Source organism: Canis lupus, chromosome 3, assembly GCF_003254725.2.
Source record: "Canis lupus dingo isolate Sandy chromosome 3, ASM325472v2, whole genome shotgun sequence".
In the NCBI taxonomy this organism is placed as follows: Eukaryota; Metazoa; Chordata; class Mammalia; order Carnivora; family Canidae; genus Canis; species Canis lupus.
In genome coordinates, this window is record NC_064245.1 from 54,042,206 (window position 1) to 54,067,424 (window position 25,219).

Below are 25,219 nucleotides of genomic sequence, written 5' to 3' on the forward strand. Positions count from 1 at the left end.
TCTGTACGAATCAAATGTGTCTACCCCCAGAAGCAAAGTTGACTCCATTCTTTAAAAAAAAACCCTATTCAAAATAACCATGATGACCTTCCCAATGAAGGAAGTGGTGGGTGGAAGGGGAAGGTTCCTGTATAACCCTGCTAGGAAGGGAAGTGGCCCAGGAGCATCAAGTCAAACCAGTGCGCGGGTCACACTGAAAGCCTAGTTCTTCCCTGATACCACCTTCCAAAAGGATCCTGTGTGGGTTTGCTGGGAGGACACATCCATCCCAGCCTTCCTTAGCTCAGGTCAGGGGCAAAAGAGATGAGACTTTCTGCCTACTAACCCAATGGCCATGGACATCAGAGAGTCTGATTTTTAAAAGATGCAACAACTCTGTGTTAACAGTGGGTGTCAGGCAGAAATCTCATTCTCCTAAATTAAAGGTGCCTTCTATGCAGAGAGATTACTAGAAGTCACTCAAATCTTCCTGGGAGGTTTCTGGGGAGCTCTCTTAAAAAGTCCTGGACAGCTGCAGGAACAGCCTTCTGAGGTGGTGTGTGTGTATATGCAGTGGGGGTGGGGAGACACCAATTTCCTGTTTGGCCATTCTGCTTTGGCTAAAAGCAGAAAGGGACTCTGTTTTGTTCTATAGGTTCTTAGAGAGGAGAGAGTATGTTGTGAATGTGGAGGTCTTGTGGAGGAAGGATCAATCATGGGGCTGATTTTAGGCTCTCCTCTGACCAGGGCTTATATCTTCTCCATCACTGATGAATTTGCCTTTTGACCTCTTGCATTTTATAATAAATAATAGAGAAACTGAAGCCTTCTAGAAAGGCTCTATCTCTGCTGTTTTTTGTTTTGTTTTGTTTTTGCCACGTCCCATTTACTTCTGTTCTGTATTTCCCTTGCATCCGAATAAACCAAAGAACCTACCTTCCCACTCCAAGGGGGAAGCAAGAAAGTTAATCATTTTCTGAGTTTCGTCCTAGGCCCCCAAACACCTGATAACATCTAAAAAGTACTGGATCCCAAACATGTTCCAGGACATTAGCTTCGAACAAAACTCATCTGATACTGGCATCAACACCCTCTACCTTCAATCATTTATGAAATAACACCTATTGTTCACCTGACACTTGCCTTCGATCAGACCCTAGCCTGGATTCCTGAAGGAACACGTACCCTGAACCCCTTTCCAGTGTAAATTCCTGAACCCAAGCGAGGAAGAGACTCACTCACTTTTCCTGACTCTCCCAGACACTCTGTCTGCTATATCTATCACTTACGCTATTCAGTAAACTCCGTTCTCACTTCCTCCTGGCTTCTGTTTTATTTCTATCCTGCACATAGCCAGAGACCCTTTTGGCTGGTCCTAAAGGACCCCCTCTGGGTCCTCAGATCTGGCCTGCCTCCAACAACTTGATAGTTTAAAGGATCTTTTTGGAAATCTGTTGAGGCAGTAAATCACCACTGGAAATGTGGTTTGTGTAAATCTGGATTTGAATATAATGTTCTCCTAATGCAACTGCATTAAAAAATATGATCATTAGTGATCATTTATACATGCACTCAAGTAAAAAAAACTTACCTAAAGGCTGCTATGTAGCCTGTCTTCTAGGTGCTGGTGGCTGAAACTGCATGATTAGGCCACTGCTTCCCTCAATTCGTTTGATCTGACATTCCTTGCTAATCCCTCATCCTACAATTCAGGCATTTGCAAAAACTTGCAGCCCCAAGATATGACAAAGGGGCTAATCAAGTGAGCTCTGAAGCCAAGCTGCTCTACTCCTTCCAAACTGTTTGATTCTGGACAAGTCATTTTAAAGTGACTTAACCTCTCTGCACCTCCATTTCTTTACCTGTAAACAGGCATTGTGGGACCTAGGGGCTTCTATGGAGATAAAGTGAGCTTAGAATATGAACTATGAGACTAGAGCCTGACACTTAGTAAATAATGATCATCATTATCATCAGAATGTCCTTCCGTTTGGAGGCCTGACAATCCTACTTTTGTCAGATTCTGTTTCAGTGGGAAGGCCACACAGACCTCCCCCAAGGCAGAGTTAACATCTGTTCATTAGTTCTACTCCTGTATTTTATATGTACTTTTATATGACCTTTATTACATAGAAGTTTGATTGCATTCAAATTTCTGAATCAAAAAGAAGTCTTCAGGGCCTGACATGATCGGAAAAGAGAGTAATCACTATAGGAGAACTTCTTGCTTGTCTAGAAGATGGCTTACCAAAGAACAGACTCCTCCCTACAGAGAACACAGTGCTGGTGACCAGAGGGGAGATGGGTGGGATGAATGGGAGAAGTAGGTGATGGAGTTCAAGCATACACTTACCATGATGAGCACTGAGTAATATGTGGATGTGTTCAATCACTATACTGTACACCTGAAGCTACTATCCCACTGCATGTTAACTATACTGGAATTAAAAAGAGAAAGAGAGAGAAAAAAAAAAAGAAAAAAGAGTAGCTCATTAACTCATCTGAGTGTGTCACTAGTAAACTTGGACTGAACTGGTGAAGGAATATTTTCAGGGTGGAGTGCTTCCTGTCCTGGCCCTGCCTATAACCCATTTGTCAACATCCTGCCTCCCAGCCCGCACTATTGACTGGGCTGCCTGGAGAATGATGCCTGATACCAGCATTTCTTCTTGGCTGGGAGACTAACCACAGGGAACTGCTTTCAGTTCCACAAAAGGCTTCTGGGCCTTCCTTACCACGGCTCTTTCTGCCTCCAGCATTTTCCACCTCTCCCTTCTCCCTTTTGCTTAGTGGCTCTTCCTTCCATCTTCCTCTCTCTTTTCTGATCTCCTGAGATAGATTCCATTATTTTCCCAGGTGGCCGCTCAGCTCCTCATGCTGGCCCATTCACGACACTTACTACATTTTATTGTAACAATTTCTCTGGCTTTTCTGCTAACTTGCAGGTTTCACAAGCCAGGAACTGTGGCTAGAAGACTAACCCCAGGCACAGTCCCTGACCTATAGGTGATGTGTAGTAACTGGTGCTAGGAGCAAATGTGAATGAATGAATGAATGAACAGAAGGAGTAAATGCTTGGTAGCAGGCACCCACCTGTGTCATTGTCTTTTTATCTTTCCAAGTGATTCTGTGCACTGTGGGGCTTTAAAAAAAAAAAAAGAAAATGAAAAAAAAAAAAAAAAGGCCTCAGCATCTCTCAAGGAAAGGAAGAAAATTGATCAGGAGACCAATACCTGAAACATTTAGGATTACAAACTAAAGACTCAGCATCTGAAAGTTTTCTCCCACTCCCTTCAAAATCCAGCCCTTTTCAATTCAACATGTTTTAAGAGAAAAAAAGTTGGGCAGCCCGGGTGGCTCAGCGGTTTAGCACCGCCTTCAGCCCAGGGTGTAATTCTGGAGGTCCAGGATTGAGTCCCATGTCGGGCTCCCTGCTTGGAGCCTGCTTCTCCCTCTGCCTGTGTCTCTGCCTCTCTCTCTCTCTGTCTCTGTGTCTCTCATGAATGAATAAATAAATAAAATCTTAAAAAAAAAGAGAGAAAGTAAAAGAAAAAATATATATAGACAAATGCTTTAAGGTCAGAATGTTAAGTATGGTTCTCTCTAAGTCTATGTTGACTGACACGGAGGCCACTAGCCAGAGAGGCCACTGACCACTCCAAAGGAGGCTAGTTCAGGTTGACATGTACTGCAAGTGCAAGACACATTCTAGATCTTGAAGGCATAACATGAAAAAAAGAATTTAAACTATTGGTCATATTGTAGTCATATGATTATAAGTTGAAATGATAGTTGTTGTTGTTGTTGTTCTTCTTCTTCTACTACTTCTTTTTTCATTAATTAGTAGGCACCACGACCAGAAAGGGGCTTGAACTCACTGCTTCAGGATCAAGAGGAACATGCTCGGCCATGCATGAGCCTGCATGGCTCAGCGGGTTAAATGTCTGCCTTCAGCTCAGATCATGATCCCAGGGTCCTGGGATTGAGTCCCACGTTGGGAGTCCCTGCACGGCAGGGAGCCTGCTTCTCCCTCTCCTTCCCACTTGTGCTCTCTCTCTCACTATCTCTGTCTCTCTGTCTCTCTCTCTCTCTCAAGTAAATAAATAAAATTAAAAAAAAAAAAAAAAGAATCTCATGCTTCACTGAGTTAGCCAAGTGCCCTAGTAGTACTTCTGATATATTCAGTTAAATAAAACACACTCAATTTGATTTCACTTGTTTCTCTTCATTGTTTTTAATAGGGCTACTAGATAACTTAAAATGGCATTTGAGGGGCACCTGGGTGACTCAGTGGCTGAGTGTCTCCCTTTGGCTCAGTTCAAAATCCCAGGGTCCTGGAATCAAGTCCTGCATCAGGCTCCCCACAGGGAGCCTGCTTCTCCCTCTGCCTGTGTCTCTGCCTCTCTCTGTGTGTCTCTCATGAATAAATAAAATCTTTAAAAAAACAAAAAGGCATTTATGAGCACGTAGAGGTTAGTTTGCAAGCGGGATCAGGTGGTTACCTCCTTTCTGCTCAGAGCTGCTTTTTTTTTTTTTTTTTTTTCCAGTCCTTTCCTGGTCTGCTGGTTGCGCTTGAACCCTGGCATTTTCTTCACTGCCTTTGGTGTGACCTCCAGGGCTGGGACTTTGGTGTGGCAATAGGGTCTGCTCCATGTGTCCTGACCTTGGGTCCTGTTTGCCCAATTACTTACCACAGCCCTCAGTTTTTGTCTCTGGCCCTGGCCTGTGACCTGACCGTAACACTACACAGTTCCCTTTGGGCTCTGGTTTGGTTGTGGTTTTCTCTGTGTTCCCTGCATGTGGGAGTTTGGCAAAAAGAAACGAAATCTGTTCTTCAGGCAGTTATTTTGAAATCCCTATTGGAAAATATCGATAGATGAAAAATATAGTATAAAATGCTGCAAGTTGATCATTATAATAAACAACTTGTCAACATATACAAACTTGTTTCCCCTCTGTTCTCTTGAGTTCACGAAGATTGATTCTCCCACAAAGCAACCATTTGGGTAGAGGGTTGAGTGAATCAGTTGGACCACATAACTGTTCTGAGTCTTCAGCTAACTTTCTCAGCCATGTCCAATGAGTTCTTTCACTTCAGAAAGGTCAGCTCAGTCCTCTGGCTTGAACTTACTTCTTCTTTTTTTTTTTTTTTTTAAATTTTTTTTTTTGAATTAACTTTCTATGTCAAGTTAGGCTTTCCCAATCATGCCAACTTTAAAAGTCCTTATGCTTATACATGTGAGTGGGAAGGAGAATAACTCTAAATAAACACAAATTTCAAGCACAAATGTGTCTTCCAAATCTTTACCTGGGTGCCAAGGGAAGTATTTCTCCTCCTCGTTACCATTAACTTTTCTGCCTGCCTGTGGTATACGGGCCAGTAAGCATTGGTGCTTTGGAGTGATACGACCTAGGTTTTTTTTTTTTTTTTCTTTTAAAGATTTTATTCATTTGTTAATGAGAGACAGACAGAGAGAGAGAGAGAGAGAGAGAGAGAGAGAGGCAGAGACACAGGCAGAGGGAGAAGCAGGCTCCGTGCAGGGAGCCTGATGTGGGACTCTATCCCAGGTCTCCAGGATCAGGCCCTGGGCTGAAGGCGGCGCCAAACCGCTGAGCCACCCCGGCTGACTGATGACCTAGGTTTAAATCCTGGTTCTGTCACACACTAGCAGTGTGATTTGGGGCAAGTCACTGAACTTCTCTAAGCCTCAGTCTTCTCCTCTATATATTGGGGATAACATCATCTCATGGAAAACACATGGCCCAGAGGAGCTGTTTATTACATTATTAGCCACTGACCAGGGGCCTCACTCCTCCCTTTCCTGCTAACATCTACCACAGCTGCCTTTGGCTTAAAAAATTATATATATCGGGGTACCTGGGTGGCTCAGTGGTTGAGTGTCTACCTTCGGCTCAGGATGTGATCCTGAGGTCCTGGGATCGATAGGGTCTGGCATTGGGCTTCCTGCAGGGAGCCTGCTTCTCCCTCTGCCTATGTCTCTGCCTCTCTCTCTGTGTCTTTCATGAATAAATAAATAAAATCTTTAAAAAATTATATATATCATATGTATACACATATGTATCTTTCCTGACTTTTAGAAAGAAAAATATGCCCCACTTGACTCTCTTTTTGGTTAATGCCTTACTTTCTTCCTCATTCCATAGTCAGATCTTAGATGGTGAATAGCTTACTGCCGTCCTTTCTTTCCCTTCTTCCCAACCATGTATCATCTGCTCTGGCACTAGCGTGATCCTCAAGATACCACTTCAGCAGTGACCAGTCGGTTGGCAACCCCAGTGGTGCCCTGTCCATCCCTGTGCTTCCTGACTTCACTCAGTGCTCACTGCCCCTTCTTGAGATGGTTTTCTTGTCCTGTAGTTCTAATGACCACCAGAAATTTCCCAGACAGATCAGTGTCCCTATAAACTCATGGGCACTGAGTGATCCGTTGTAATCTCACCTCCTCTACTGGCTATCCCCTCTTTAAAATGCTAAATTGCTGGAGACTTGAGACTAGTCCTCCGTCTTCAGACCTTCCACCAGCCCCTGCTCCCTGCCCCTCCCCCACGGGTGACATTCCTTCTCATTGGCCTGTGGTTACTAGGAGCCAGCACCTGCAGCCACACCACAGCCAACTCCTCCCCTCCAGCTCACAAGCGGAAGTGGCTTCCCAGCTAAAGCAAGACCCTCCACCTCTACCCTAGAGCCCTCCCTTAGGCCTTCTGGGCACCTTTAGGGGAAAGGACAGATCATTAGTGATTTGCCTTCAGCCTTTCCCACTCCACTATGTCCTCCCAGCAGCATTTAGGATCTCATCCATCTTTATTTTTAAAAATTTGTTTTAAATATTTTATTTATTTATTTGACAGAGAAGAGAGAGAGGGAGCGACCAAGTGAGAGAGCGCATACAAGTAGGGAGCCCAAAGAAGGACTCAATCTCAGGACCCTGATATCATGACCTGAGCTGGAGGCAGATACTCAACATACAGAGCCACCCAGATGCCCCAGGGATCTCATTCATCTTTAAAAAATTATATTTTTTCTTTGCCCTCACTTCCCCCTCTAGTTACTGCCTTCTCTCCCCTCCTCCATTTTAGCCAAAGCTCTTGAAATCAAGCCCATGCTCTCTGCTTCCTCCTTTTGCTTTCCACTCTGGTTTCTGCCTTAAGGCTCTGCCAAGGGCTCCCTCCATGCCTTGAATTCCAAGTGCTTTATTGGGATGTAGGATTCCCTTAAAAATGAGGGTGGTAATAGTCCTGTCTCTGTGAAACACCTGCAGAGTGCAAATGGATTTTGCAAACTAGCCAAGGTCATCTGGCAAGGGTTTGAGACTAGCCAGTTGGGCTTAGAGTCTGTGCTGTTTGTTGACCACCATGCCACACTGTACTCGGTGCTTCAAACTGGATGGTGTCTGTGCCCAGCCCTCGGCACCGTGCCTTGCATATAGTAGGAGACGCACCAACATGTCTGAGTGAATGAACTCATACTGCCACCACGGTTCTTTGTCTCTTGCTCTTAGAATAACCCACTGATCAAAGGTTTTTAAAAATTGCAGGGGCAAAGGCTTCTGGCTGACTCGGTCGATTGGTGGAGCATATGACTCTTGATCTTGGGGCCATAAGTTTGAGCCCCACAGTGGGTTTAGAAATGACTTAAATAAATAAAACTAAAAAAATAAAAAGCTTAAAAAGTGGAGGGGCGGGGCAGCCTGGGTTGCTCAGCGGTTTAGCGCTGCCTTCGGCTCAGGTTGTGATCCTGGAGTCCCGAGATCGAGTCCCACGTTGGGCTCCCTGCATGGAGCCTACTTCTCCCTTTGCCTGTGTTTCTGCCCACCCCCTCTGTCTCTCATGAATAAATAAATAAAATAAAATCTTTTTAAAAAAGTGAAGGGGCTGAGGTTTATGTATATTTTTCTGAAAGAAGGCTTCATTTTCATTAATGCCCCCCCCCAAAGGTTAATAACTTCTTGATTCATTCATTTCTCTCTCTTTGGTTTTAGTTTCCCCATCCTCCTCCCTTACACTGTACACTGCCATTAAATGACTAGATTGCCAGCATTTTTATTTATTTATTTATTATTTTTAAAATTTTTATTTATTTATGATAGTCACAGAGAGAGAGAGAGAGAGAGGCAGAGACACAGGCAGAGGGAGAAGCAGGCTCCATGCACCGGGAGCCCGATGTGGGATTCGATCCCGGGTCTCCAGGATTGCGCCCTGGGCCAAAGGCAGGCGCCAAACCGCTGCGCCACCCAGGGATCCCCTTATTTATATTTTTTTATATCAGCGTTTTAATTTAATTCTGTCGCTGGTAAAAATGTAAGAACAAATAACCCCCCTGTACCAAAAGTAGCTCTGAGTGCCTCATCGGCTGGCTGCCTCCAAGATAAAAATCAAACACTTTGGTGCAATGGCTAAGACTTTGAGTTATCAAGCCCCAGAACTTTTTACCAGTACTATCGTTCATTTTTCCCCTCCTTGAATCTTCTGTTCCAGTCCAACTGAAGTCTTGTGCCTTTGAAACGTCTGTTCTGACCCACATTTCAGTAGTTCCTTCCGTAGCAATATGTTAGATTCTTGATCTAAGCCTGGACTTCTCCTGGGGCTGATAATAGGAGGATGACTACTACACAGTCCTTACTTTTGAGAAACTATCTAATCTGGGAGACATACGTGAAAGCAAAATCCCCAAGTTGGTTGGGAAGACAAACTCATGGGAGTTATTCCTGCTTGGAGGTGGGGAGGGTCTGACATACAGGAGGCTTTCTCTAAGCTAGATGTGTCTGTCTGTATTCTTTATACATTTCTTTTATGACAAGCATGCATTAATTTTGTAACCAGGAAAAAAGTCTTAACAGGTAAAGACTGTGATTCACTCAATTCTGACTCTTGAATGCCAAGAGGAAAAAAACCTGTAATCGCCCAAGAATTAGTAAAATTAGGGGCACCTGGCTGGTTTAGTTGGTGAAGCATGTGATTCTTGATCTCTAGGTTGTGAGTAATGGGCAGAAAAGATAAGAAAAGGTGCATGATAAAGGGGTTAGACATTATTCCACATTGTAAGCAAACAAGAGCTTTGGAGGATTTTAAGCAGGGTACTGACATGATTCATTTCAGGAAGATTCTCACCACAGAGTGGAGGACTAGTTGGAGGGTGCTGGAGGAAGTAAGGTATTGTGATCTTTGTCCAGGTGAGAGATACACATGGCCTAATTTACTCAGGAGTCCTGGTGTGTGTGTGTGTGTGTGTGTGTGTGTGTGTGTGTATGTGCGCGCGCGCGTGCGTGCGTGCGGGGCGGGGGACCTCTAAGTTAAGAGGTTTTTAAGACATAGAATGGGCAGAATTTTATTTTCCTGCTTTCCCATATCTTTATAACACTTATCATTTCTTGACATATTTACTTATCTATGGTCTGTCTCCCCCCACCAGGATGTAAATTGCAGGAGAGCAAGGATATTAATTTTGTTCCCTACTCAATCCCCAGGGCCTAACAGTTCCTGGCACATGATAGGTACTAAACAATTATTTGTTGAAGGCATACAGTTTAGCTAGGAAGGAGAAATATAGGGTAATAGCCAATAGGGGAAGATTTCCAAACTCTAGTCTAATTTAGCTCCTGTATCTCCTATTAATCTCTTCCAGAGCTCAGTCTCCAGTTAAGTGTTTGCCCCAAAATAAAATGTGTCTGCTTCTGCCTCTCGTCCTTGTCTCAGCCTGAGCTAACAATCTTTCCTGTTCCCTCTACATTCCCTACCTGCCCTCCAGCTACCTCTACTTTTTCCTCTGTAGAAACCCTGGTTTTCTGGATTCCCTTAAGATCCTTGGCCAGATGCTTAGACAGTTTTCATATTTTTTAAAAAGATTTTTATTTTTATATTATTTTATTTTTTAAAGATTTTATTTGTTTACTCATGAGAGAGAGAGAGAGAGAGAGAGGCAGAGACACAGGCAGAGGGAGAAGGGAGCTTGATGCGGGTCTTGATCCCAGGATCCTGGGATCTTGCCCTGAGCGGAAGGCAGCTCAACCGCTGAGCCACTCAGGCGTCCCTAAAAAGATTTTTATTTATTTATGAGAGACACAGAGACATAGGCAGAGGGAGAAGCAGGCTCCCTGTGGGGAACCTGATGTGGGACTCGATCCCAGGACCCTGGCTGGGATCACGCTGAGCCAAAGGCAGATGCTCAACCACTGAGCCACCCAGGTGCCCCAATGAGTTCTCACATTGTTATACGATCACATACCTGCTAGATACTCTGCCTTTGTCTTTCTAGATCCACACTCTGTCCTTTTCCAGAGGCTGGCCTTGAAGGACACTGTCATCTGGGCTCACTTGCCCTTAGGCTCCCACTTGGATTTAGCCAGTGGGGGAGGTACCATAGGGAACCTGAGGGCAAGAGAGAGAGGTAGGGCTGCACTTCTGTAAGTTCCTATTGGCTCTCTTTCCTTCAGCTATTGTTCTCACGAAGTACTAGTTTCAGGCCTCTGGCTGATAATGGCTTCTCAGCAGATGCCAGTCCCGGGTTGCTTTACTATCCCTTGTTGGTTTCAACCCTGCCCGCATCTTTGTATATGGTCCCTTCATTAGCTCTCTTCAGTTACACATTTTGAGCAGGCCATCTGTTTCCTGCTGATCTTGGAGGATACAAAAGCAAAGATACAGAATTCTATCTTTTTTGAAAAGTTGAAATATGATTCACGAAATTCACCCTTTTAAAGTATACAGTTCAGTTTCAGGTTCCTAGTAGAGTAGAACAAATTGTATCTTTTCCCAAATAATGTGCAATCAAATGTTTTCCAAGTTACTCCTTTCTGCTTACTCAGTGGTAAGTTACACAATGTTATACATAGTTAAGTTACTCCAACTTTTACATCACAAATAAGGCTATAGTAAATATTGTACATGTAGCCATTCTCTTCTTTGGGGGAGGGTTATTTCCCCGAGGAAAAGTTTCCAGGAGTGGTCTGAGTCAAAGGGCCCACATCTCTTTTAAGGCTCTTCAGAAATAAAGTAAATTGCTTCTTAAAAGGATGATACCAATTCACATTGCCACAGCTTTCTCTGAATGTACCAGTTACATCATCTTATTCGAACTGAATAGTGTAGAAGGTATGTATATTTTGGCAATGTAGTATGTGATATTACCGTTTGAGTTTCTTTGATAGCTATACCAACCCTAAGCCATTTAAAGCCGTGTTTAGCTATATGGGAATGCAGGGACAGTGATCTTGGGGGGATTATTAAATGGATAAATGATGGAAGAATGTTAAGATAAATTACACAGAATTGGTCATACTGGTCTAGGAGCATTAATGGCTCTCTTTTAATGGACTCTTTGGAATCAACACTTTCCATTCCTCCAATTAAACATATTGACTACTACCCATGACCTATTGAATGCTTTCATCTCTGGAATTCCTACACACTTCTCCCTATCAGTTGAATTAGATGCCTAACAAGAGTCTGTTGTGTTTGGTCCCAAACCTCCTTATGACAGATGTATTCCAAGTGTAATTAATTTAAGTTACACAAACTGATGAAACATAAGCATGAAAAGAAAGAGTTGTTTCTATGAAATGTCAGTTGAATGCTTTGGATATATTAGCTAACAACCAGTTGAAAATTACTGTCAAACCAGATGTGGGTGAAACAATTACAGAGGATTTTTTTTTTTTTTTTAAAGGAGAAGCCTTCACTTACATTGCTTTGCAAGAAATTTTAAGTTCTTAGTCAACTTTAAAGAAACAAATTGGAAAGCACAGAAAATACACTGTAGATAGGATTTATGTAAGAAAGGGCTCAAGAACACTCTAATCAGCAATCTTGCTCAAAGAAAAGGTTTGGCCTCACATCAAAAGATTGGCAAATGGGTGTTCCTTGTGTTTTGTTTTGTTTTTTAAGATTTTATTTATTTATTCTTGAGAGATACAGATAGAGGCAGAGGCATAGGCAGAAGGAGAAGCAGGCTCCCTGTGGGGAGCCTGATGCGGAACTCGATCCAAGGACCCCAGAATCATGACCTGATCCAAAGGCAGATGCTCAACCATGAGCTGCCCAGGCGCCCCTGTTCCTTATAGGTTGTATGTGACAATGAGATGTAAAGGTATGGATTTGCCATTTTAAAAATAATTCACTGATTAATATACTTTTCTGTTCAACTAACTATTGGGTCAGATCTAATTTGTTTGGGCAAGGATAGGTCCTTATTCCCTGACTTTGATTTGTTTTCATAGGAGGGCAGGTAGGAGAGAATTTGTCCTGGACTTACCTAACTGGTGAATTTGGATCTGCCTGCCCTCGGAGAGAGTGCAAGCTTCTCTAATCAGATCTAATCAGACATAGTAAAAGTGCTAGGCCCCCTCAAGGGGGAGAGTGGAATTCTGGGGGAGATCATTTTAATTCAGGGAATATTAAAAAGCATACTGGTAATCAGCCAATCCACCTTCTTGAGTTCAGCTCTATTGGTGATAGAGTTGTAATTTCATCTTCTCATTGGGTCTGGACTTAGAAGAAAGGGATGGTACTTACTGTCCCTATCATATTCCAACAGTGGTGGATAAGATAGCTTCTGTGTACTGTCACAATCAAGATACATTATTTTACCTTTTATTTTTTTTAAGATTTTATTTATTCATGAGAGACACACACAGTGAGTGAGAGAGAGAGAGGGAGAGAGAGAGAGAAGCAGAGACACAGAGGGAGAAGAGCAGGCTCCATGCAGGGAGCCTGATGTGGGACCCGATCCTGGGACTCCAGGATCACGCCCTGGGCCGAAGGCAGGTGCTAAACCGCTGAGCCACGTGGGATCCCTCCCTTTTATTTTAGTCTGTGATTCTGTTCATGCAAATGAAAAGTTGTCGCTGGTTTACAGGTGGTGGTCTAGCCTTGTCTGAAGTTCAATCTGCATCTCAAGCTACACAAAGAAGAAAACATTTATGGCTCCTGAGAAATACTGGTATCAGGTAATATTTGCTAAGAAGGGAAGAGAAACCCAAACATGGCTTGTGCCAATTCTTTTGTCCCCGCCCCCACCATATCCTGAGAGAGGCTTGACTGTCCTGTTGATTTCTGGGACCTGTAAACATGCAAACCTGCAAACTTAAGGTCACTATCTGTATGGCTATTTAAATGAGACTGGTAAACACAGAAGGGAATATCCCTAGCCTCTTTTCAATGTTCTTTGAGGCATTTTGTAACCCTATAGTGGGTCATAAGATCAATGTAGTAGGTCCTGACCAGTCTTTAAAAAGAAATAAAAATAATCAAGTTGAGGACACCTGGGTGGCTCAGTGGTTGAGCATCTGCCTTTGGCTCAGGATGTGATCTGGAGTCCTGGGATTGAGTCCCACATCAGGCTCTCCCTGGAGGGAGCCTGCTTCACACTCTGCCTATTTCTTTTCCTTTTTTTTTTTTTAATCTCTTTTTAAAATTTTTTATTTATTTATGACAGTCACACAGAGAGAGAGAGAGAGAGGGAGAGAGGCAGAGACACAGGCAGAGGGAGAAGCAGGCTCCATGCACTGGGAGCCCGACGTGGGATTCGATCCCGGGTCTCCAGGATCGCACCCTGGGCCAAAGGCAGGCGCCAAACCGCTGCGCCACTCAGGGATCCCGTACTCTATTTCTCTGGCTCTCTCTCTCTCTGTGTGTCTCATGGAAAAATAAAGTCTTTGAAAAAAAAGAAAAAAAATCAAGTTAAAAATATCAGCCAGCAGTGCCTAAGAGTAATATTTCATGAAACTTCTGTCTCAGAGGTATATTTGTGTACATGCATGTGTATATTCTGGGTTGAGATGTGCAATATATTTTGCATAGAGGGCCAGAGTTAAAAACATTAGCCAAAAATATTATTCAGCGATAAAAAATGAAGGAAATCCTGCCATTTTTGACAATATGGATGAATCTTGAGGGCATTATGCTAAGTGAAATAAGTCAGAGAAAGACAAATACTGTATGACCTCACTCATCTGTGGAATCTAAAAAAAGCCAAACTCATAGAAAGTTGTAAAAAAAAAAAAAAAAAAGCACTGGTTTAAGGTGCACATTTCTTCTTCCTCTCATCCTCGGTCTTTGCTAATCTGTTCTGAAACTCTGGTGCCTTGTGAATTAAAATTATGGTAATCAACAGGCAGAGAAGCAAGGGCCAATTCTCATTCTGTAAATAGTTGGAATGCAAAAACTGCTGCTTCTACCTCACTGCTCTGAGTCAATCAAATATCCAAATATCATTAAGATAGAAAGGCTGAGATCCAGAACCTCATTATAAGTAAGAGGTTACAGGAAAGTTTACTTTAAAATTTATCACCTGCCCAGTTCAAGCTCCGGGGGGTTCTTAGCGGCAAATTCCAAAGGGTTCAGCTTGGCATTTGGGGCCATGGTCCCATCTTATGTTTCTTAGCTGAATGTTCTAACTTCTCTCCACCTCGAATCCTAGTTGAAGCAGTTGCTTCAAGCAAACTGCTCCATTGGTGTTCCCTGAACACTCTACCCATTTCTTATTTTGTGTCCTTGGTTGCAGTATTCCTTCTGGTGAGGGCAGTCTCCCCAACTAGCCCAGCTCTGCTGACCTAAGTTCTCGATCATTCAAAGATCCATTTGCAATTTCCTTTCTTTTTGATTCCTTTTTAAAATTTTTTTTTGTTTTTTTGTTTTGGATGTCTGGGTGGCTTAGCTGTTGAGCCTCTGCTTTAGGTTCAGGATGTGATCCTGGGATCCCGGAACCAGGATCGAGTCCAGCGTTGGGCTCTTGCAGGGAGCCTGCTTCTCCCTCTGCTTGTGTCTCTGCCTCTCTCTCTCTGTGTCTGTCATGAATAAATACATAAATCTTTAAAACAAAAAACAAACAACCCACATTTTTTTTAAAGGAGGCTCCATGCCCAATGTGGGGCTTGAACTCAAGACTCTGAGATTGAGTTGCATGCTCTACCAACTGAGCCCACCAGGAGCCCTTTCTTTCTTTTTTTCTTTTCTTTATTTTATTTTTTCCTTTCTTCATTCCTAATATCTTTTTCAACTCCATAAAGATCTCTTAAAAAATTCCTTTCTTAAAAATACTTAAAAAGTATCACTTTTCCTGATTTGAAGAGAAATATTAATGTGTGGTAAAAATAAGAAAATTAAGAAGTCACAGAAGAAAATAAAAATCCCATTTATCTAGGCATGATGTGTGATATGCATAGTATATTTATATATTACTAGCTAGTTTTATATCATCTTGTGATGTCCTTTTCAATTACTAATATTTCCATGTTATTAATCTTTTCCTTTAACATGATTTTTAATGGCTACAAATAAACTATAATGTATTTAACAATCATGACATTGGGTTACTTTTTCACATACGGTGCTATACTTTGGGGGGGGAGTAGAAATGGGGTGGTATCCAGGGTACAAAGAGAAATTTCCTATAATAGCACAATAGAATATTGGGAATAGACAATTGGGGCCAATAGGATAATTAGGAGAAATATAAGTTCCCCTATGAATCTTTGGAAATACCAGCGGGTATGCTGGGTTTCTCACTTTAAGAGGAATAGGGGTTTGAGCCAATTGCACTTAAGTTTTAAAGGACAGTAACCCCAGAAGGCCTATGGGTGACTTTGGGGGTCATCTAGGCAGCTGATCCATGGAAACACAGAGGACTCAGTATGTATGCCTTCTCACCTCAAAATATTTCTATCTTCATGCATCTTTTAAATCTTGTAGGAAGAGGTCTGCCTCTTTGATTCCTTCCTCTGCCTCCACCAGCCCTATCTCATTTTCCTTTTCTGGGATCTTACCATTAATTATCCCATCTCTTATCTCTTACTCTCTCCTCTCAGCTCCTTTATTATGAGAGCTCCACCTCACACTGAGGTAGGGGCGGGGGAATAAAGAAATCACCTCTCTCCTTTGCTCGTACTCCCGCCGGAGCTACAGGCCTCTCCGTCTCACTGCCAAACTTCTTGGGAGGATCACCCTTGCCTGCGCTCATTGATTCCCGAGCTCCTCATCCGAGTGCTCACTGCCTGGCAGGCGCGCAGTGGGCCCTGGCCCAAAGTTCGTTCCACCCCTCTTGCAAATTGGCATCTCCTTCCCGGGTCTTCAGGAGTTTCCCCGCGGCCAGCGGTGGGCGCCCAGTGTCAGACAGCAGGGCCTGACCTGGCGGCCCCCCTCCGGGCCGTTCGCGGGCCTCTCTGAGGTCTCCCCGCGCACAGAGCCCCCATCTCTCAGAGAGCTCTCAGCCCGCGCGTCCTCACCGCCGCTCGCCGCGGGTCTCACGTCAGAGCGCCCCCCGCCTCCGAGCCCGCGGGCGAGTCCCCGAGGCCGCAGTGACCGCACAGCGAGGGCGCGCCCACCGAGCGCGGGCTCCCTGCACCTGGCAGCCTCTAGCTAGGCCCCGCTACGTGCCGGGTCCAAGGGCCGAGGACGCTGTCCCGGTGCGGAGGCACCCGCCCCGCCCGTCCGCCGGGGTCCCCCTAGCGGGAGACGGCCGCCCTTGCCCCAGGCCCCCGGCCGGGGGGCGCGGCGGGGGCCCCGCCGGGGCGCGCGGGGTCGGGGGTCCAGCCCTGCGCGGCGCCGCCCAGCCCCGCCCGCCCCGCCGCCCCGCCGCCGCCGCCCCGCCGCCGCCGCCGCCGCCGCCGCCGCCGCCGCCGCCGCCGCCGTCGGGCCCGCGCAGCGTAGCCAGCCTCGGGGCGGGAGCGGGAGCGGGAGCGGGAGGCCCGAGCCCGGCCCAGGCCGGGCAGCCCCTCCGCCGAGCCGCTCTGGGCGGGCGCCCAGGTCCGAGTCGCCTTCCGCCCGCCCCGCCCTCACCCCCCCGCCCGCGGCCCCAGCCGGGTCCCGCCGCCAGGCCGGCTCCCGCCCCCGCTCCGCCCCCGGAGCCGCAGCCCCGCCCGCCACCGCCGTCGCCATGTTGTGGCTCCCGCAGCCAGCGCTGGGGACGCGCGCGGCCGAGCCCGGGGCCTGCAGCCGCCGCCGCCGCCAGGTAAGCGCCCCCCCGCGGGCCGGGCCGGGGCGGGGAGCCCGAGGTCGGGGCCGCCGCTGCCGCCGAGGCCGCCTCCGCCCGCCTCCGCCCGCCTCCGCCCGCCTCAGCCCGCGGCCCGGGGCCGCGCCGAGCCGGGGCCGAGCCCGCGCCCGCGCCGCGGCCCTGCAGCCGGGCGGACCCTGCGCGCCGCCCGAGGCGAGGCGGCAGCCACTTCCCCCGACCGCCGCCTGGCGGGCCGCGGCCGCCACCCCACCCCGCCCCCGGCCGCCCGCCCCCGCCGCCGCCGCCCGCCGCCGCCGCCGCCCGCCGCCGCCGCCCGCCGCCGCGTCCTCCCCGCGCGGGACAGGCGGCCGCCCCAGCCCCGCGGCCCCCCGCCCGGCGGCGGATAACGGTGCGGCGTCTCCCAGCCGGGGCGCCCTGTCAGCCCTGCCGTGCCCGCCGCGCCGAGCGCTGGCGCCGTCCTGGGCCGACACTTCGGGGGTCGACCCTCCTGGGCGCCCCTCGGGCCCTCCCCCACCTCCGCCCAAGTTCTGACCCCGGGGGAGGTTTCTTCGGGAGCAGACAGGTATTCCTGCTCCGGAGCTGGGGGTCTTCAGGGGGTGACCAGGCCTGTTGATCGGGGTGGAAAGGCTCTCTCTGCAGGGGCTCTTCCTGCCAACCGGGTTGGGGCGGGGGGGGGCTCAATGTGACCCGAGGGAGGACAGGGGAGCGTCTGCTGGGCAGATGGCCTCCTGGCCTTGGATCCGCGGGGGTGAGGGGGAGGGGTCCAGACGACCTTAGGTATGCCTGTTCCTGAGATCCCAGGGATTGTGGGAGCTGCTCAGGGATTTTTAACTTTCTGTTTCTTGGAGTAGGCCAGAGGTGGCATTAAAAGTCCTGGGTTGGAACAAATCCACGGGCCCACCCAGGGAAGCATGCCTGGCACCCAGGACTAGCCTAGAATAGGACTGGCAGCAGGAGAATGGGACTTGGGGGTAAGACGGTATTTGGCCTCGGACTGACCCACTTGCCTTCAGCTCTGTGTTCGTGTAGGGCCTGTAGGGTGCATCTAGTGGTGTGTACAGTGTGGCTGAGCATACAGGATGTGGACAGACAGATGCCTGGCCTGGTGGGTGCTTGCTGGGATTTCGTGGGTCGGTTTCCTCAAACTAACAGGTACATGACACAGTGAAAGGGAGGAGGGAGTCTGGTGCTAGCACACGTATTTTGACAATTTTTCCAATGGTCATGGCTTTGATTCCGCCCCCCCCCCCCCCCAGTAACTTTTTACTGAGCACTTATTATGTGTTGAGCCCTGGACTAGGTGCTGGGAGGATGGTGGTAAACCAGAAAGACATGTGTTAGCTTGAGCCTGGAGCCAGCCTAGTGGGAAAGCCCAATAATAAATAATCTTGAAATTTCATTTCACATCAAATATTTGCCAACAAATATGGGCCAGGCATTGTCTTAGGTGCTGTGAAGAAGGCAAGTGCCCTTGTGGAGCTCTCAGTCTAGTGGTAGTGTGTGTGTGTGTGTGTGTGTGTGTGTGTGTGTGACAGTAAAATGGAGTATATAGTGAAAAAGCCTCTTAAAAGGGACTATGGGGCTAAATGCTAGGGAGAAAAAGAAGATAGGGAAGGAGGATTTGAGATATTGAGTGGGGGTTGAATTTACATTCAAGTGGCCTGGGAAGGTCTTCTAAGAAGGTAGCTTTTCAATAAAACTTTGAAGGAAGTGGTAAGCTAATCATTTCAAACGGTGCTGAGTTCGAGAAAGGAAAGATGAGCAGAGTGCTGAGAGTGATGGGCCTTGATTTGATTTGGGGGCTTAAGGAAGGCTTCCCTGAGGAAGTGACGTCCAGGCTGAGAGCTGAAGGAGGGTTAAGAGTTAACCATGTGTGGAGCAGCACGGAGCCTGGCAAGTTGGAGGAAGTGAAAGAGGCCTCTGTGGCTGGAGGGGGAGAGGGAGAGGGGAGATGAGTCTGTAGAGAGGTGAGTTAGATCATAGGGGGCCTTGGGGACAGAGTGCCTTCCTCCCCCACCCCTCCCTCTGCTTTGGTTTGTATCCTCAGTGAAATTAGGAACCTTTGAAGGGTTTCTAGTGATTGACATGATGACATTTACATTTTAAAAGGTCTCTGGCCTCTCTGTATGGGGAATGGACTTTGAGATAAGCAGGTAAGGCGAGGCTTTGTGTGTTGAGTGGCCTAACTATTGGATCTGCTCAGAAAAGCCTCGAGCAGTCTGAGGGAGATTCTTTTCCTCCAAGTGTTTTGCGCAGCTTTTAGGAAGGGAAATGAAGATGAATTAGAGTTTATGGAGTGCCTGCTAGATGGGAGAATCAATTTGAGAGACTTTTGCAAACATCATATTTAACTTCATCCCCTCTACAAATTAAAAGAAAAGGCTCATCCTGCCCTTTTTACAGATACGAGGCCAGAGGAGATAGATGACTTATCCAAAACATTTGTAACATCATCTGGATTCAAACCCAGGTCTCAATCCCAGAGCTCACTGGCTCTGGAACCAGACTTACTGGATTTTGCATCTTGCTTCTGCCACTTGCTAACAGAAGGATTTTGAGTTTAATTTCTTATGTGCCTCAGTATCTCATTGGGAAAGGCCTCAAGCTCTTCCCCGGCTTCAGTGCAGATAAAAGTACCTATCTCATAGGGTTAGTAAATACAGATAAAAGGACCTACCTCAGATGGCGGTTGTGCATATCAGATTAATCAAGCCATGTAAATGTTGTAGCACTTACCTCAAATGTTAGCTGTTATTATTATTATTATTTAAATTGTTAAAATTTTCATGCTCTTAGCTATATTGATCATGTCAGGTGAAATTATATAGATAATTCTGGGAGTCTGTGAGGCTCTTTTTCCCCCTCCCTTTTTCTTTTTCTTTTTCTTTTTCTTTTTTTCTTTCTTTCTTTCTTTCTTTCTTTCTTTCTTTCTTTCTTTGAACATAACACCCTCCCCTTTTCTTTAAATAACTTAATGCCAGTATTCCATGTGATCAATCATTCAACATTGATCTCGGATTTCATTCTTGACACTGTGTTAGAACTTATGGATACAATGTGAGTTTCTTCCCTTCAGAACCTCCTTATCCAGGGGGAGGTCAAGTATTTATACAGATGCACTACAAGGTACATAACAAGTTCTCTGGTGCATCTGTAGAGAGCTGTTGGGAGCAGTAGAAACTAAATGCCTGGGGAAGTAGAGAAGACTTCAGGGTGGAAGTGACTTTTAAACTGGGCTTTGGAGGAAGAATAGGAGTTTTACAGGCAAGTAGGACTGGGCAAAGGACAGTCTAGCTAGAGAGAGCTATGTTGTGAAAACATGGAGCTTTGAGAGGCTTGGTGTGTATGGGCAGGAGGCTGGAAAGCTGAGTTGGAGCTGTAAAAGGCAGGTCAAGTTTGAATTTTATTCTACAAGCCGCAGAGTATTAGATGAATATTAGATACATCAGATAGTATTAGATACACCAACTACATACCATGGTGGGTGTTGGAGTTAGAGAGTGGAGACAGATGTCATCCTGGGGGTGGCTTTATTTTGGCGGGATCACTGTGTTTCAGGATCTGGTTCTCAGTTTCATAGTCCTGAAATTCAGTTTTGTAGGGCACTCAGAGCTGATTGGATCCAGGCAGACTGACTCACTAACCAAACTTGGAAGAGACTGATGCATAAACTCGGGGTATTAACTGGCCATGAGAAATGAAACTGCAGAATGACAGATGTTCTGTCCTCTGGCCATTCCCCCCACCTCCACCCTCCCCACCTCCACCCTTTCTGGCCAGGGCTGGGACGTATTAACAAACTCTTGCTCCTCAATTTCTGTTTTTCTCTCAGGCCCATGAAAACTCATCCTTTTTATTAACATACTCTTTACTTAAGCTCTATACAGTGTGGCCAACTATGATTATTAATTGATAGAATGCATGGTTCTGTGTGGTGTGGGTTGGCTCATATGCTTGTGAATCTTAAGGAAGAGGAGGACCAACTGTTTGGAAAGAAAATACTGGAAAAGGGGATTCCTCAGAATCGGTATCCAGAATCTAAGTGATTGGAATAGTCTTGTAGCTAAAGGGTGGTTATAGATAGATGCATCGGAGATTGTTCTGGGAACAGAGGTGCGTGAACTCTTGGAGGGGGTGGGGAGCTTTTGATTGCATTTGAAGGAGAGATTGGTTTAGAATTTTCATCTTCCTTACACACATTGGAGACAGAAAAGAAAGTTGTAACCCCTGTCCTCTACTCAGTCTGGTCATGGAAAGCTTTCCTACTGGATTGGAATTTTCTGTGGGGCTTGAGATTTATTGTAATACTTCTGCTTTTGCAAAATTGGGAAGAGTTGTGGATCTTCTAGAGTTTTGAGTCTGTTTCTTTATAGTGAAAAATAAAATCCAAATAGACCAACCTAGATTGTGGACAAGTTATTTTTCTTTTAAAACTCTGAGGAGAATTACACAAGAATATTCATATAGAAGATTTAGGGACTGCAGATAAGTATGCAAAGGAAATAAAACTGACTGATAAATTCTATAACCTAGAGCTACTGTTAACGTTTTAATATTTAGTGTTTGTGTTAGATCTTTAGCTCCAGCTCTATCTTTGTATGTAACTTTGTATTAACTTTCCCTTTTCCTACAAAAATAGGAACATCCTGAATAGGAGAGAATTCTGACATCTATGAGGTGGAGTGATTGCATGTACTCAAAGTCTGTATATGTTTCTATTTCTGGGTATCTGGTCCAGTATTCTCCCCCTTTGTGTTCTAGGAGTGTAGGATTGTGATATCTATCAGGTAATTAATTTTGAGAAATGTTTTAGATCAGAGTGCTAGTCCAGCCAACTATTTACTTTTATTTGAAGTGCAAAGTGTGTATGTTGAAATAACTAACATATCTGATCCTTTTTATGACTCAAAGAAAAGTTAATGAACACCTTTCAAGTTTGTTGTCACACACAGTCATTCCTCAAGCCCAACTGCACTTCTGGGCTGTCCTCTGTTCAATGTGTGACTTTGGGTAAGTCCTTTTAGATTCTGAAGGTGTTGGATCAAGAGGAAATGGTAGCCCCTATTCTGCCATTACCACACTCCAGGAGATAAAAAGACTGATGATGTCTATACTTGTGATTGATTGTGGAAAGGGTGCCACAATGTTGAGTGAAAAAAAGGAGTGCATCCGTTGAACAGATTAACTCCTGGCGTCCAGGCAGTGTGTGTGTGTGTGGGGAGGGGATCTGTATAACTTTTTTTTTTTAAAGATTTTATTTATTTATTTATTCAAGAGAGAGAGAGACAGACAGACAGACAGACAGGCAGAGGGAGAAGCAGGCTTCATGCAGAGAGCCTGACGTGGGACTCGATCCTAGGTCTCCAGGATCACTCCCTGGGCTAAACCGCTGAGCCACCGGGCTGCCTTTTTTTTTTTTTTTTTTTTTTTTTTTAAGATTTTATTTATGGGATCTGTATAACTTTGTTGTGTATGTTGATGAGAGCTCCACAATTACTGGATCCCCCTGAAAAAATGCTCTGGATAGTCCAGAGGTGGCATCTGGGGTCTTATGCAAAACTAAGTCTTCAGGCTTATTCAGAGAATCAAGCCCTACTACCCTCTAGATGTAACTCTGAATGGACTCACCTCCTCTCTGCAGAACAGAGTTTACTGTGAGATCTCCTTTCCTCTAAGTGATGGGATTAGGTGGTTTTTACTTTTGTTTATATGTTTGCCTGTCACTTGAATTTTCTCTAGGTTTATATATCATCTTTACAAAAATAAAATAACCAGTTAGTCTATTTTCATTTTGGAGATAAATTTGAATGCCATAAGGCAAAAACTCAAACTGCTCAGGAATATGTCCCTACAGAAGAGGCATGATGCTGGAACTGGCCACCCCTCCTTCATATCTCAGGGGAAGATGTCTTTGTTAGATGTGAGGTGAATTAGGCTTGGCTTCTGACTGGATGAGGCCCTGAATTCTGAGGTCCTAGGCTGCACCATCTCAGGAGTGATTAGAGTGTGACTTGTCTTCTAGCTTTAAATTCTGTGGGTGTTTTCTTCAGGAGTGCTTTTGAAGAAGTCATCCCCTCTGGGTGTGGCCCTGGGCCTTCTCTCGAGGACCACAGACTCCGTCTCCTGCAGGTCAATGTGGAGAATGCTAGAAGCCTTGGTGTTACAAGCTGGGAGTCAGGGGACTGTAAACAGAGGGGTTCCTGGGCATAAGCCTCACATGTGTTCTGAGGATTTCCCTCCTTCTGGGGGTTCAGCTCATTCTGGTTGTGAGGTGGGAGTGGGGTGGTTACTTCTTCCTCATTTCCATCCAGTCTTGGGGCTGAGGAACCTCTTATGCACACTGCCCTTGGCAAGCTGGAGCTGAACATGAGCTCCTGGAGTGGGCGCTGGCCCCACTTGTGTTCCCATAGTCTGCTTTAGAATCCGGCATTCTACTCCCATCTGCCCATTCAGCTCCTCAAGTTGAAGTTGTTCCTGAGCAAGCCAAAGGGCAGAGTGAGGCCAGAGAGAGAGGTTTCAAAGACAGGTGTCTATTGTAACTGCAAGCCTCTCAGGGCTGTTCCAGGGCCTGAAAACACATCTGAGGCAGAGGTTTGGCATCTTCAGAGGAGAAGGGAGCCCGGGGGTGGGCAGTGAGCAGCTGTTCAGATTCTTTATTTTATTTTATTTTACTTTATTTTATTTATTTATTCATTCATCCATCCATTCATTCATTCATGAGAGACACACACACACACACACAGAGAGAGAGAGAGAGAGAGAGAGAGAGAGAGAATGAGAGAGAGAGGCAGAGGGAGAACCAGGCTCCATGCAGGGAGCCTGACGTGGGACTCCATCCCAGGTCTCCAGGATCACGCCCTGGGCTGAAGGCGGCGCTAAACCCCTGAGCCACCCAGGCTGCCCAGCTGTTCAGATTCTTGTGGGGCTGGACCCACCCAGCTCAGGCTCTGGTCTGTACCAGCAAGGGCTGCCCTCTGCCTCCCCTTGTTGGATAGACTCTCGAGACCTGAGCCGAACTGACTGAAGTTGTAAAAACTGCTTCACTGTCTGAGATTTCATTAAGGCTATAAATATTCAGGCCCTTAAAAAATTAGATGTGTGGGATCCCTAGGTGGCTCAGTGGTTTGGCATCTGCCTTTGGCCCAGGGCATGATCCTAGAGTCCCGGGATCAAGTCCCGCATCAGGCTCCCACCATGGAGCCCGCTTCTCCCTCTGCCTGTGTCTCTCCCTCTCTCTCTCTATCTGTGTCTCTCATGAATAAATAAATAAAATCTTAAAAAAAATTAGATGTGTGATTAATTCTACCATTAACCTTAATTAGAATGTTTACTTGTATTTAAAATCCTATGGAGCCTTTTTGTAACTGGGCCATCATTGATCAGGAATCTGCTGTTGCTTCTGAACCGCCTACCCTACCCTGGGCCCAGCCCAGAGCTGGGTGCTTTGTGGAGCTTAAAGGAATCATGTGAGAGGAACTTTGCCCTCAAGGAGTTCCCCCACTGAAAGCAATTAGAGAGCGATTTGCTTCCAGACCAGACATGCCTTAAGGGGGCTTTTCTTGCAGAGGGTGGTGGTTACTTATAGACGGGTCATCCCTCTGAGATGGCTGGGCTTACCTCTGGGGAACATTCTCTGGTACCCAGAATGGATTGAATGGCCCTTTGGGAGAAGGGAGGTGGTGGCAATGATGTCATCTCATCTTTCATTTCTTCGCTTGTCTCCCTGTGACACTGCTCTCTAAGCACCTGAACCCTTTAGGAGGTAGCCAGCAACCCACAAAATATGAACCCAGTGCCTGTCATTCTACCATTCTAGCTCCAGTTCTCTAAGTCTAAGGCTTTCATGTTTCCACTTAGACTCCCCTTTTAAAATATTTACACCCCGCCCCTCCCCCGGGAGAGGTCAGACTCTTAGCGATTCATCACCAAATAGTAGCTTTAATTACCAGGAATTAATTAAGTCAACTGAGAGAAAGACTGGAACCCAGACAGGCACTTGGGGGCAAGAGTGTCTGAAGGGACACGCTCCTGCATGGCAGGTGAGGAGTGAGGGCAGCAGAAGACACTTTCATGCATATTAGTTGCTGCAGGCAGATCCTGCCTGCTACCTCTGTGGGGTTGCCCTGGTGGTCCTGCTGGCTGGAGCACAGTCCTAGCCCTGGCCCAGTAGGCTTTGAGGCAGAGGTAGAATTAGGGCTGAGTCAAAGGATTGGGAAGATTGTTTTTTTTCCTTCATTTAAAAAATATATGCTTACTTTGGAAAATTTTGGCATA

General features: G+C 46.1%; 1 protein-coding gene across 6 annotated transcripts in view; it reads left to right on the forward strand.

Moving 5' to 3' along the window:
• The window catches only part of ZNF592 (zinc finger protein 592), a 77,737-nt gene that overhangs the window by 10,669 nt on the left and 41,849 nt on the right, over window positions 1-25,219 (forward strand). For 2 of the 6 annotated variants that reach the window (XM_049108484.1, XM_025438168.2), the window contains one exon: window positions 12,851-12,941. The exons of 1 other annotated variant lie outside the window; for it this stretch is intronic. In XM_049108484.1, the coding sequence (XP_048964441.1) occupies window positions 12,851-12,941 (91 nt within the window). Of the gene's footprint in view, window positions 1-12,850; window positions 12,942-16,804; window positions 16,943-17,357; window positions 17,508-25,219 lie in introns of those variants that run through there. 3 more of the 6 variants (XM_025438171.3, XM_025438172.3, XM_025438170.3) reach the window with 3 other exon arrangements.